Below are 14,502 nucleotides of genomic sequence, written 5' to 3'. Positions count from 1 at the left end.
GCGGGCGACACTCGGATCTGAGAGACACTTGCCAGCAACCTGGACATACAGTTAGCTGAGTGCACATTTGATCAGCGGGCACTTTCGACGCTCTGATTTCCTCTCGACATAAACACAGGAAAAAATTCCTTCCTTCCAAACCTGTTCTGCCACGTCATGGCTCTGAGCCCTCTCTCCTAGCCGGTCACCCTGAAGGAACCTGTTTGTGTTTCCCACTTTAGGTCTATGAACCTTTATTTGTTCCAATTAGCATTCAATTTAAATTTAAAATGTGTGTTGGGTCTAAAACACCCATTTCCCACTCCCACAAGCAGATGGTGGCCAGGCTGCTGCCAGGCGGGCGGCAGAAAAAGGGGGAACAGAAACCAAGCATGAATGGGAGCGCCCGGGGGCCCAGTCACAGTGGCCGTCTTCCCAGGGCTGGTGGCCTCCCGAGTGAGGAAGAGCCTGTCTCTTGGTGGATGAAGCGGACACTGGCAGCCTGTCTAAGCACAGTGCACACTTCTCCCCTCCACCCCAAAAAAACCCCTCACCCTTAAAGCTCTTAGTGCAGGGACGCACTCACACCAGCCCAACAGGAGGACAGGCAGTCAGCTGTGTTCTGGGTCAACGGAAGCCTCCTCCTGGTCACTCTTCTCCTGTCCTGTCCTTTTAGAAAGCTCCACCCCCAAGCACAAGGATCAGGTTCAGAAACACTTTCAAAGGGTTCTCCCAAAGCAGAGCACTTGTGGCTGCAGGCCCAGAAGCTTGAAGGGCAGGAATCTACATATAAAAATGTACTTAAAATCCCAGTCCAAAAAATGGTTTTAGGTTTCAATACTCCGATTAGCTCCCTGTTGTATCCTGTTCTCCACAGAAATGGGGCTACCAGCATGAACAGAAGGCGTGGCTCTGGCTCCTCCACGGTGGGCCCCCTTCCTCCCCAGTCTGCTCCTTTCCAGTTGGAAAAAGCACTATTCTATCTTCACGTCCAAGAGCTGGTTGGTTTGGTTTGCTTCTTTGGAACCATCAATAAAAGGAGATGGTTACTAACGTCTACCCATCGGAGCGGCTATTTCGTTTGCCGGTTCAGGAACGCACAGGCGGCCTTGGCCATGGACTTACGAAGGCATGCACTCGGACTGCATATTGCTACCAAAATGGAATGTGGGGATATGCTACGCACCTTAGGTTGAGAAATGACCAATAAATCAAGATCTAAAGGGTGATATATAATATATATATATCAATGCTATTATTCATAAAAACCTTGTTTAGTAATAAAAAAAATTGCTTTGTTTAAATATGAATATTATAGTCTGCTTCTCATGGTTAGGAAGTAAGAGTCTCTCCGGGAAGCAGGTGCACTTCCTACTACAACTCCATGTCCTGGGCCTCGTCTTCCGAGAAGTCAGACATCGAACTCTCCGACGAGCTGTCTCCGGTGCCCTCCTCCTGCTCCTTCAGTGCCTCCTCTGTGGCGTATTTCTGAATATACTCTGCATGGGCGTGGGGACAAAGACAAGACGAGGGCACAGTGAGGGCAGGCGTGCGCTGGAGTGACCGACCCGAACGCTGGCAGGCTCAGCCTTACCGGGCGTGCCAGGGGAGAACACAGACGCAGTCCTGCAGCCCCTAAAGGAAGGGGACAATGCCCCCAGAAACCGCTGTGGAACCAAGTTTGTGCTTTTGGCCCCAAGGGGATTGACAGGGGCAAAGCAGAATGTGTGACGCGCCCAGCAGGGGCCTAAGTACTCGGATCACCGTCCCGAACTCCCGCGTAGCATCACCTCCGGGGGTGGACAGACAGACAGGGCTGTGCACACGGCAGTGGCTCCTCCACCCCAGGGCCCTCAGCTGGCTTCGAGGCCAAGGGGCCAGCCAGGCCCCGCCTAACGCTTTCCTTACTGACTTCCCAACACGGCTGCACTTCTCCAAACTCGAGGGCTAGCGAAATGTGAACCTGGCTTTGTGTGCTAATAAACCGTGCGCTTCCCAGGTAGAACGCCGTGATGCGTGACTCCACGGTCATTTATAAGGCAATCTCCCGTCATTTTCAGACTTTCAGTTACGTAATTACAGTCAGCCCAAATCTTTTCTTGTAAAAATACCGCTTAGTCTCCACAGATCCCTCCTGTCGGGTTTTGGGGCAGCTGGTGGAACAGTCTCTCATCTGCCCAGGAAGCAGTGACCTGAGGTTATGGCGCTCGGGCTGAGGCAGACTCTGCCTGCTGCAAAAATGTTCAGAACTTCTTAACAGACCGTTAAACCCATTCCTGAAAATACCAAGTGCATACTGTTTCCAAATAAGCAGCCTACACACGGCGTAAGACTGTCAGGAGCCCGTTCAGAACTGAAGTGTGAGAAAAATACCCTCATCTCCTTTGCTGTGTTTGTCCTCCAATGAGCTGCAGGGATTGGCTCTTGTGGAAGGGGAGGAGAAGCGCACTGGCCGCATGAGCCTGCCAGACCTGATCCCAGACAAGGGTCGAGCTAAGCGTGCTTTTTGTATCTCCAAAGGTGTCTATGTATGTGGGGGGGAGGGAGGAGGAGAAAGAGGAGGAAGAAGAGACATAGACCACTACATGGCCACAGGAAAAAAAATTATGGGACTCTCAAATCATTCTACCAAAATTTTACTCTGAGGTAATCAGATTAAACAAGCCCCTGACCAGGTAGGAACTTAACCTTAATTTACCTTGTAGAGTGAGTGACATGTTTATTAAAGCCTCAGGAATTTTATTTTTACCATTTAACAGGTTTTGTTTCTGCCTGTGACACTGTCATCTGATCTGTCAGCCTTTGTTTATTACATTCAAGGAGACAAACAGGAAGTGCTTACCAGGACAAGGCCTTTCCAGAGACAGAAAAAAGAAGAGCAAGGTCACTAAAGAGCAGGAGAAAAGAGGCAGGAAGGAGTCTCTGACTCACAAGGTAAGAGTGACTGTGAGTCGCACCTGCACACTCCACCCACTCCACATCTTACTGGTATGGTATGAACTACGTACAGCGTACACTGTGGCATGTCACTTTGTGGACGTGGGGTACTTAACGTTGTTGTCAACTTGGCTGGGCCTGGTTGAGTGGCAGGGCAGCAGGATGTGGTTATTTCCCGTGGTGAGACTGGTAATTAACTCCATGGTGGAATCTACCGGAGCAGCTGAGAGGCTGTTTTAGGGATGGGGGCTGCTTCCAGTATGGAAGAAGCAACTCTGTGCTTTTGGGCACATTTGATCCCTGCATACAGCCAAGTCATCTATTCAACAGCCTGCCATGACGTGCCAATCCTGGGACTTCTTCTGGACTTGAATCAGTGGCCTGCCATGTTGTTTGCTAACATTTGGACTGTGCCTTTTTACTTGTCATCCTTGTGTTTGTCAGTCTCAGCAACCAGCAGCTATCTGAGTGAAGAATAGCCTCCAGCTTCAGTGGGCCGGGAGCAGGAGGCAGAGCTGAACCCCAAGGTTAAGGGGCTTTCACCTCGGCCCTAGAGCCTGGCATCTTCTAGCTTCCAGAATTGTAAGACAATAAACTCCTATTTGTTAAAGCCATCCCATTTGTGGTATTTCTGTTGGAGCAGCACTAGGTAACCAAAACAGGACGTTATCATTCTCAGATTTCACTTACAGAAGTTCAATGTAATGATTTATAAGGATACTGACAATAAAAGGCAATAATGAAAGTGAAAGAAAAAACAGAGAGGTATTCGACTCAGGACTGCCTCACGATAGAGCTGTTGGAACGGAACCCTTTCCTAAGTTGGGGACTAGCTGTGTAAGGCAGATGTAAGAGGCCCTGGAGGAGGATGGGAAGGCAGCCCTGTCTGCACGGACCCTGGAGGAGCTCTGCCAGCTGCCATGCAGGAGAGGCACTGGGGGGTGTGGGGGGGCCACAGCACTGCCAAAAACCCCGGCAGAGGAAGCAGGGCTGCCTTGTCTTCCCACTTCAAACAGCGTGAAGCAAATACACAAAACGTAAGGACACGGCTTTGGCTGGGTGGTGGGTTCACGGCTTTTTTATTCTTTCTTCTCTAGGCACTCTGACTAACGAAGGGAGGGAATATACTTGAGCGTATGAAATTCATCTAATTTGACTGCTATGTTCTGATGCATTTAGAGGTGTGAGGGCAAAAGATGAAGCTTCAAAACAGTGCCAGGGAGCCTGGGTGATGGCTAAGAGGCACCAAGTGAAGGTTTTAGGGCAGCAAATGACACAGTGTTAGATAGTTCCAATGGTGCCCAGTTCTGCAGGCGTCCAGTGTCCTCAACATGCACTGGCTAAATGCAGTGGCAATTCACTCCTGTCTTCAGTCCGGTAAGAGGACACGGGTGCTTGAGTTGTAGTGACCGCCACACAAAGGGAAGAGACGGAGGGATCCAGGGAGAGGGGTGGGGCAGGCTTTGGGAATCATCTCCCTGGAAGGGACACCTAAAGCTGTGAGGGGTGAATGCGCCCCCAAGGAGCGGGGAGGGGCTGCGAAGCCTAGGCCACAATCACAGAGAGTGAGAAAAGTCTGCTAATGGCAGGGCTCAAGCGCCAGAACTACACAGAGGTCAGGCAAAAGGTCTTGGGAAGGTACCAAAGGACCTGGAAGTAACAAGGATGACAGCTGCAGTACAGGGGGGGTGGGGGGAACAAACGAGACTTTGGCAAGTGAAGGCGAGGAGCCAGAGGTCTGAAAGTGAAAGGAAATGGTCAGCCTGAGGCCTAATGGTGCCCACCAGGAGGAGGAGGAAGACCACAGGCTGGTGAGGGAAATAAGGTGGGGCATCTCTAATTTCTTGCCAAAGGGAACAAAGAACAGACAGGCAAGGAGAAAAAACACACATACAGTAAGGTGAACTCAGGTCTGATGACCAAGATTTTCTAAGATTACTAAGGAGACAAGATGACAGCTGCCATTCATGATGCAGGAAGTGCAGGGCTCCCTAAGCTCGAGCAGCCATTCTGAGACCACAGTGCAGGCTGGCTCCTTCCACAATGGGCACTAAACTGCTGAAGCATAATGTGTACGAGAACCAGAGGGATACTGTGCACCTGGACATCTGTGGATCACCAGACACTGGGAAGTGATTCCTGTGCCCGGAGTTCAATAGTCTTGATATAGAATTTTATCTGGTTGAAAGTGACTTGCCTTTTTCTTGAAATATGTATTTATTTATTATATATTATTATATGTAATATATGTATTATTATGTATTATTTAGCTATGTAGATATTCTGCTACATAAATTAGATACTAATTTGCAAAGCACTTGCAACCTAAGTAAACTGATTAGACTTGATTGCTGCTGCTGTCGTTGTTATGTGCCGTTGAGTTGGCCCCAACTCATAGCGACCCCTCCTTGGGTTTCCAAGGCAGTATCACTACAGAAGTAGACTGTCCAACCTTCCTTCCCAGGAGTGGCTGGCGGGTTTGAACCCCCAGCCTTCTGGTTAGCAGTTAAGTGCATTAGGCACCATGCTACCAGAGCTCCCAGACTTAATGTACTTCTAATTTATCTCAACAATAGCTTCAAACCATATCCTACAGAGACCTGGGAAGGATGAGAAAATACACAAGGGAACTATTGAGTCCAAATAGCTCCAAATGCTACCGTATGTCTTATACCTAGATGGCTAAGAAGGAAGGTCTGTGTGCCTAAGCTCTGATAAATTACCTCCACTGCCATCTTGTGCAAATGTTCTGAGGGGCCCCACATCCTATGGCCCCTGGTGTTCTGGGCCGCTGTGCAGATGGGCAGGTGAAGTTAAAACACGGTGTAGGGTTTGTTAACAAGCATAATGCTGATTTTCATGAACTGAATTTCTTCCCTTTTTGGTGGTGCTCTATTTGTCTAGATTTTTCAGTATGAAAGTTCTCCAACGTACATGAAGTAGAAAGGACACCACAAACTCCAGTAAACTGGTGTGGTGCTTGGGATGTTCTTCCTCAACCTTCTTTTTGTGTTAATGAAATCCAAGTCCCGTTAATACGCAAACTGCCCATGACTGGGGAAAGAGGATTCTAGATCCGAGAGGATGAGCAAACCAGTGCTACCACCACTAGCACATTTCCAACAGTAACAGCACATCTGGACTTTTAACAGAAAACCCGCATCAGACCAAGGCCCGCTATCTGTGGTGGAGGAGGAAACAGGTGGCTATGAGCTTCCCACAGTGAGAAGCCAGCCAGCCAGGGGAGCAAGAAAAGAAGCCAGTTGGAATTTTTAATTCAAGAGCTAAAATGAAATAGAAAGTCTAACGATGAATTCAGCAATTATACAACGACTAACGCCGACTGCCTTCCTGAAAGGCCACGGTGATTCTTATCTGAAAACAAATATGACACCATGTCTTTCAATCAATACTTTACTGACAAGTCACATTTTCTAATCTTACAAGTGAAAGCAAAGCAGGACAGAAGCTCTCTGCTCTGGGTGTCCCAGGCACAACTGGCAGGGTCACATTTGTTACTATCGCTAGTCAACAGGGGGTCTCCTCCCTTCCTCACTCCTTTCCTGCTTCCCTGCCTGCACCCCTGGGCCCTCTACGGACATCTCGGAGCTGCAGCAGGACCCTGGAATAACAGCAACTAGTGAGCTTCGCTCCACATCACACACTGTCTCTTATTATGTCTGAAAGAAAAGATCAGGAACTTAAGAAGGACTTGTAATGACCAAAACCCAAGAGGTTTAAATCCACGTTGTACTGTGTGCCTTCTTACCTTTAATTTTCTGCTTGTATTCTTCTGGTCGGTGGAGGTACATGGCTGCAGCATCACCGTTGAGAGGGTCTATGGGGTTAGGGTAGGCCAACAACTGGGGCAGGAAGGACTCAAATATATTGGTAAGATCTGAAAAAACAAACAGAAACCTGTCATGCTTGGAAACATGCAGGTGCATCTCAGATCCAGCTGAGGTCTAGATTTCGCTTCAGTTTAGTAGTTAACGCTTCTTACCTTTGAAGATTTCTAACATGCATACATCTTTTCCATGAAGTCTGCTTCACTACATGTGACCTGTATTATACATTCCTTTCCATACTAATTTTAAAATTTTAATTTGAAGAACCAGGTAACTGTGTACCTGATATTCATTTTGAATGTCTAATTGATTCCACCTTCCTATTTTAATTAAACTGTGTACCCAACACCTGAGCAACTCTACCCCCTAGAAAGAGGCAGTTAATTTCACACAGCTGTGTTCCACCACATTCAAAATTCACATTCTGCAAAGTGTTTAAGCCCCAGCCCCCAAATGAACTGAACACACTTTTATAGGACTTGACAACTCAATCCTCACAGTTCTTTATGGAGGCAAATATAACCCATTTCTGGATGGTGAGATAAGAGATGATCTTGACCGCTGACAACGGTGAAGAACCAGAACACAGGAGAGTATCAACATACTGCATTTATCAATACATGTTGTAATCAATATCCGTAACTGCCTTCTTGCCAGAATCACTACAAGGTGCTCAGGATACCAGGTGACATCTACACACACGGAGAGCAAAACCAACCAAAACCCTGCAGTAACACAGCTTCTACAGAGGAGCCATGCCCTGAACACCTGAGTGGTAAAGAACCCCCACTTTCCTCAAACTTCAGAGGGGCTGTAACTTCCCTCTGCTGTTTCTCAATGAGCAGACGGTGACCTGTGGGACCCTGGGGCCTCCATTTCTCGCTCCACTCTAGTTCCTCTGCACACATTTCATGTTTTATAGAAAACACTTCTGCTTCTGGAGGGAAAACTACGCATGTTCTGTCTGTTTTGGTTTGAAGAAGCAGAGGGCAATGCTTACATGCTTACACTCTACTGCTGGGTGGAGTAGGCCCCAAGTGGCATGTTCTCCAGATTTACGACTATGCACAGCATGCATGCAGGAGAATATTTAAAAAGCTGTATCTTTTTAAAAGCCAGACTCAGAAGAGGATGTGGAATAAGGGAGACAATTGCTAATGTCAGATGGATCTTGGCTTCAGCCAAGATACCAGAGAAGATATTTACCTGTTTTTTATTGATTATGCAAAGGCATTCCAGTAACATTGTAAAACAGTTCCAGAACACTTAATTGGGTTCATGAGGAACCTACAAATGGATCAAGAGGCAGGTGTTCAAATAGAACAAGGGGATACTGCATGGTTTCAAATCAGGAAAGGTGTATGTCAGGGTTGTATCCTTCCCCCATACTTATTCAATCTGTATGCTGAGCAAATACTCTGAGAAGCTGGACTATATGGAGAAGAGCGTGACATTAAGATTGACGTTGTCAAGGATTTCATTTTACTTGGATCTACCATCAAAGCCCATGAAAGCAGTAGTCAAGAAATCAAAGGATGTACTATACTGGGCATATCTACTGCAAAAAATCTCTTTAAAGTGTGAAAGAGTCAAGATGTCACTTTGAAGACTAAAGTGCACCTGAGGCAAACCATTGTATTTTTAATTGCCTCATACGCATGCAACAGCTGGACAATGAATAAGGAAGACCACAGAAGAACCGATGCCTTTGAATTATGGTATTGGCAAAGAATATTGAATATACCATGGACAGCCAAAAGCATGAACAAATCTGTCTTGGAAGAAGTCAGCCAGAATGCTCTTTAGAAGGCAGGACGGTGAGACTTCATCTCATGTAATTTGGACACGCTGTCAGGAGGGACCAGTCCTGGGGAAGGGCACCTGGCTTGGTAAAGTAGAGGGTTAGTGAAAAAGAAGATGACCCTCAATGAGGTGGACTGACACAGCGGCTGCAACAACAGGCTGCCACACAGCAACGATTATGAGACGGCACAGGACTGAGCGGAAGTCTGCTCTGTTGTACGCAGGGTCACTGTGAGCCAGAACCAACTCAATGCACGTAACAGCAACAGCATGTCTGAGGAGACACTGAGCTTCTGTTAAGGGCGATAGAAAAATGTGGGAATAGATGATGTTAAAGTGACTTAATGTCACTGAACTGTGTAAGTGAAGAATGTTGAAACAGCAAATGATTTTGTTACATAAATATTTACCACCAAAGAACAAGTACTTAAAAAAATTTTTTTAATTAAAAAAATTGTGTCATGTCAATGGCCTTACAATTTCTACTTTTCACAGCTTAAAAATGACATTTTACTTATTTTAAGGCAGTGGCAGAAAATGCCAAAGGATAAGCAAATTAAGAAGAGAAAACAAGGGCGGGACAGAGAAGTTTTACAAACTAAACATTATCCCAGATCAGGCAACAGTTAGTAACAGTCACATATATATGACCTCACTTCTGCTGTACACCAGTAAAAAGCAGAATTGGCAGAAGCTGTGTGATCAATGTTGTGATAGTTGGAACTGTGTGTCAACTTGGCTGGGCCCCAGTTCTGTGTGGTTGTTCCCATGATGGGATCGGATGACTGTGTTCTGAGTGGCCAATCTGTTCAAGGGGAGTTTCCCTAGGGGTGTGGCCTGCTTCCAGGACATCCAGTGACATCCTGGGAAGAGAGACATTCTTCTGTGGATCGGGATTCTGTTGTGCTGCCTACAACTGTCCGTGAGTGAGCAGAGCAGTCCACCGTTCAGCCTGGAGATCTTGGATTTGTCATTCGTTGGAGTCAACAGCCGGTATACTGCCTGCCAGCCTTGAACTTCTCGGCCCCTGCGGTGAAAAGCCTCTAGGCTGAAGTTTGCTCCAGGGTCTTTGGACTTGCCGGCTTCTATAAGTTTGTGAGCCATTTTCCTAAGATAAATTTCTCTCTCTCTTTACATATATATAAGCTTTGCTGGTTTATGTTTCTCTAGAGAACCCAGTCTAACACAAATGTTATTTACTGTAACAACAACAACAACAATAAGCAGCTGCTAAGGCACTTAGGTACAGCCAGACACCTCATTGGCTTTGGTGTCTTGGCGCTTCAGGGTCATGGTTTCCCGGGATATCCCAGTTAACTGGCCTAATGAGGTGCCTTAGTGCTTCTGCTCTTGCCTAGTTCCCTGCATAGTGCCTGGGGTCTCGAAATCTTGCAAGCAGCCATCCGAGGCACAATTGGTCTCTATTCTCTTGGAGCAACAGAGGAAGAAAGAAGGTCGGGAGGAGGAGGAGATATGGAATGTGTGGCTGACTGACTACCTCCATGAACACGAGACCAGAAGATCTGGATGGTGCCTAGCTACCATTACTGAACACCGTGATCAAAGATTCTAAAGAAAAGTCCTGATCAAAAAGGAGAACATGCAGAACAGAATTTCAACTTCTCACAGAAGCCAATTTTTGCAGATGAACCCCAGAAACTACTATCCTGAGATCATCTTTAAACCTTCATCTAAAAATGACCTCTGGAGCGAGTAGCTGTACCTGTGGGCTCAGGATCACAGTCACAGGGACACCAAGCTCAACTGGCATAACATACGATACTAAACCTTTTTCCACTTCCTACTTTGGCAAGTAGTGACTGGGATCTTAAGAGCTTGTAAGCGGCCATCTAGATGCAGCGATGGGTCTCTCCTAGTCCAGAGCAAAGAATGAAGAAAACCAAAGACACGTGAAAACCATGAGTCTAAGTGACTGGTACACCATGCGATTCTTAGCCTATATGACTATGAAACCAGAAGAGCTAGATGGTGCCAACGCCAACCACTCAGAGGGGAATCTATGTAGGAGATCCTGGACAGAGTGGGAGAACAATGTGGAACAAAACTCAGAATCATTTAAAACAAAAACAAAACTAAAGGACCAGGTTTGCTTGTCTCGTAGAGCCTGGTAGAACTCCTGAGACTAGGGCCCCTAGCTGCTTTGCTCTTCAGGTCGGGAACTGAACCCACTCCTGTGGCTTCCACCCAAACAAAAGACGGGCATATGAGCTGAACATTTACATTAGGTAGATACACTCTGGAGAGATCAATCCTGGGAGAACAGAAGGGCTGTGTATGTACAGGGAGACAGCGTGGGGGGCAGGAGTATATGAGAAGGAAGGACACAGGGAAGAGGTAACTATGGAGAGGAAGTGGGAAGGGAGCTGCTGCACTGTGGGAAATTGCAGTCAACATCACGAGACAAAGTGTATGTGAGCTGCTGCACAGAAGATGAATTTGCTCTGTAAACTCTCACCCAAGTAACAATAAAAATCACAATAAAAATAATAAATAAATAACCCGACATCTTGGAGCCAAACAACAGTTTAGGTTAAGTAGTAAAGACTGTCCGCCATGAGCACTGTGCTCTTTGAGGAGCTATCTCTATGGGGTTGGACTGGTAACGGCGACTCCACAGGTCAGACAGAACCTCGGGGGCAGCGAGTCCATGTCAATGGGGAAGAGCAGCTCAGAAGCGAGAGTGGGAACGGCTGCACGGCTCGAAGGGCATCATCAGTGTCCCTGGACTGCACGTGGACGAACTGCTGGACCAGTGTCTATTCCTGGGTGCGTCCACTACAGAACAATTCATTAAGAGAGCTACAGTATCACTAGTAGTAACTCACTGCTGTCGAGGTGACTCTGACTCCTAGCGACCCCCACTGGGTTTCCAAGGCTGTAAATTTTTACAGAAGAGTAGACTGCGCCATCTTCCTTCCACGGAGCAGCTGCTGAGTTTGAACCACTGACCTTCCGATTAGCAGCCAAATGCCTGATCCACTACACGGTGCCTACCTACGATCCAGGCACTTATCTTTAACCCTCTCCATAGACAATCTTCACTGCACTATAGCCAGTGGATGGCAGTTCCATTACTACTTCATTTTATGTGACAGAACTGAGGCACAGGGAGGGCTGAAGCTATCTGCCCAAGGAGCTGGGTTTCAAACTTCGGCTTAGCTGCTATGTTCCTTCTATTTATGGAGAAAACAGGCAGCAGTCTCAACCTTTGTAAGGGTGTCAGTGCAACCACGTCTCTGCATCAGGTTCTCACATCCTCACGGGTCAGGCCATCAAACTCACGGATCAGAGAGCATCCCCACCCCCACCCCCACCCCTACCCAAAGTGTCCCTCAGTGCAAGTGCACGGCCAGGAGGATGGTCTCGCATCAGAGTGTGTTTGGGACTTTGAGGGGCTGAGCTGTCTACTCTTTCCAAAAGGCAGGAGCACTTGTCTTCAAGTAGCTGGACACATGACTGTTCACAGACACCCAATACAGTGAACCAGGAGTTTCTCTTGCCACACGATTATCACGTAGTGCCTAAGGTATCTGATGCTAACCAGAAGGCTGGTGGTTCAGACCCACCAGCCACTCCTCAGAAAGAAGACTGGGCAATCTACTTCAGTAGAAATACCACCTCAGAAACCCAAGGAGGGGTTGCTATGAGTTGGATTCGATTCCACGGCAGTGCCTTTTTTTTTTTTTTTCTCAAAACGCATTAGCAGCTGAACATACCTATAAAAAAAGACAAGATCAAAATCCTTAAAAAATAAAGTACAGGTTTCATTATCTTTAAGGGTCAGAAGGGTTTCGGGGTGGAGAACTAGGGTAGACGACCTGTTTCCTAACTGGGTGTCTCATGTGTTCCAAGAAGACACCAGGCACCCTCCCCACTGTGCGGAGTTGCTCAGGCTGCTCCAGGTAACTGCTCCCAACAGCGAAGGGCCTCTCAATCACCGACTCCTTCTTCCTGTGTCTCCTCTCTCCCTGCACGAACCCCACCTGGGCCATTTCACACATGTCTGAGCCCCCCACCTGTGAAGCAGAAACAAGGGAAGGAGAAGTGCACACAGTCTGGCCTCAGACGAGGATGGCAGCTTTGGAGACCAGCATGCTACAGCTAAGGCCGTTCTCATGCAGGAAGGTCTTTCTGAAAGAGTGGTTACCTCCCCAAAGCACAATCTTCCTTCAGAACAAACATGCTGATGGAAGAGATCAAAACTGCACCTCAAGAATGACATGAAGATAATCATCTTGGGAAAATCTCTCACTGTGAACATTGTTTTTCTAGAGTGGATTGCCAATAACAACAAAAACCTATGTTAGCACAATGACCTTTATTTCAAGAACACAAAGTTTAAATTTTGAAAGGGGGAAGGCCAGCACAGGTCACACAACTTGGAGACTGTGGTCAGCTGGCTCCATTAGGGCTGCCTTCATTTCTTAAGGTCATCCCAAGATCCCTAGAAGTGTGGTTTGTGATGACCAAGTAGCACTGACTTCTGCTTTAGACCAGGTGAGCAGTTACTAACATGTGCTCCACCAGGATCGATTCCTCAGGTGTGCCGTATCTGATGCGGAGTATGATGTTTACAGTACCACAACACTCAGACCTCCATTTAGGCATCAAAGTGAATGACTCATATGCATGTTTACTTTTTAAAAAGCATACAAATCATACTGACTTCTCATCAAAAGCGTATCCTTTAGCTCACTCCGTCTACAGCAGTGATTCTTGGGGAAGTGGAGGTCCTGGCTGTCTGTCCATCCATCAAAATCACCGTGGAGTGTTTTCAAAATACGTTAGGTCGAGGCCCCAGGGATTCAGCTTTAGGATCGGCTGGCGTCTGTACGTGTGTGACACGTATGTGTGTGTGTGTGTAAACGCACGGCCAGGAAATAAGCCCTGTCTATCCATGTGCCCCTTCCCCCAACGATACTGACCTGTTCAGTAACCCAACATGGATGCCGGGCTGAAAGGAGAGGGAGGAGACGAAAAGCCTTGCTCCCAACGGAAGGGCTAGAAGGATGGGCACAGATCACCAGGTGCCCATTCTAGGGTCCAGAACTGATTCACCCTGTGACTTAAACAGAACTCCTCTCTCCCTGGGGTCACCCGGAATTTCAACCATGCTACCCATATCCTTGATGACTAGAGAAAAATCACATGTGCTTTTTCAAAATATCAATGGTTGACTTTTGCTCACCTTATAAGGAACTGTACTGAGGTTAAGCAAGTCATGAATTTATAATGTGTTTAAAATAAAACCAACCATAAAATTTCTTTTCATTCATTCAACTCTTTCTCCACCCTCTGGTGGTATCTATTATGTACATAAAAAACCATGTAGCCAATTTTTTGTAAGACTGAAAAAAGGGCAGATAAAATTTCTAGATTTTTGGGGGTTATTTAATGAATTCTGGGTTAACTGGTAGATTTTTCCCCTTCCAGTCTTCACCAGCTCCTATGAAGTTACAACAGTAGAGTTAGGTTTTTCACTTCTTTAATTTTCTCCTGTGTGCTGTCTCTGAGCATTAAAAACAGTGAAATTCTACCGAAAAGAAAATAGTAGTAAAAAGCAAAACAAAACAAAAAAGTATCTCATCAATTTGGAGAGTCAGTATTGCATAAAAACAAAGTCTTGGTGAGCAGGGGACCCTTGAAGATGACAGACACCCCACAGCCCCTTGGGGAAAACATCAGTCAAGTCTATCACGTGCAATACCTGCAGGCACTGGGCTTGAAATAAGAAACGGCCTTGAGATGAAAGAATAACATTCTTCAAAATCACTGATATGAACTCAACTTCAATGAAGAAGAGCTCACCTCCACAGCTGTCCTCAGGGCACACATGTAGCTAGTGGAGGCAGACCACCATAAAGGCTTCCCGTGCCGCCATGGTGTGCAAGTGGCTTGCCACACAGCTTGCCAC

The 14,502-nt window shown here is 46.8% G+C and overlaps 1 protein-coding gene across 1 annotated transcript in view; it reads right to left on the bottom strand.

Moving 5' to 3' along the window:
* Positions 1–1,353: 1,353 nt before the first annotated feature.
* UBE2H (ubiquitin conjugating enzyme E2 H) overlaps positions 1,354–14,502 on the bottom strand; it is a 126,828-nt gene continuing 113,679 nt past the window's right edge. The window contains exons 6-7 of the mRNA XM_007955400.1: positions 6,686–6,814; positions 1,354–1,478 (exon numbers count right to left, since the gene is read on the bottom strand). Of these exons, the coding sequence (XP_007953591.1) occupies positions 1,354–1,478; positions 6,686–6,814 (254 nt within the window). The remainder of the gene's footprint in view (positions 1,479–6,685; positions 6,815–14,502) is intronic.

Source organism: Orycteropus afer, unplaced genomic scaffold (genome assembly GCF_000298275.1).
Source record: "Orycteropus afer afer isolate SDZICR_OR568_19922 unplaced genomic scaffold, OryAfe1.0 scaffold00501, whole genome shotgun sequence".
Lineage (NCBI taxonomy): Eukaryota > Metazoa > Chordata > Mammalia > Tubulidentata > Orycteropodidae > Orycteropus > Orycteropus afer.
The sequence above is the reverse complement of the archived record's forward strand: the minus strand, read 5'-3'. Positions and strand labels throughout refer to the sequence as shown.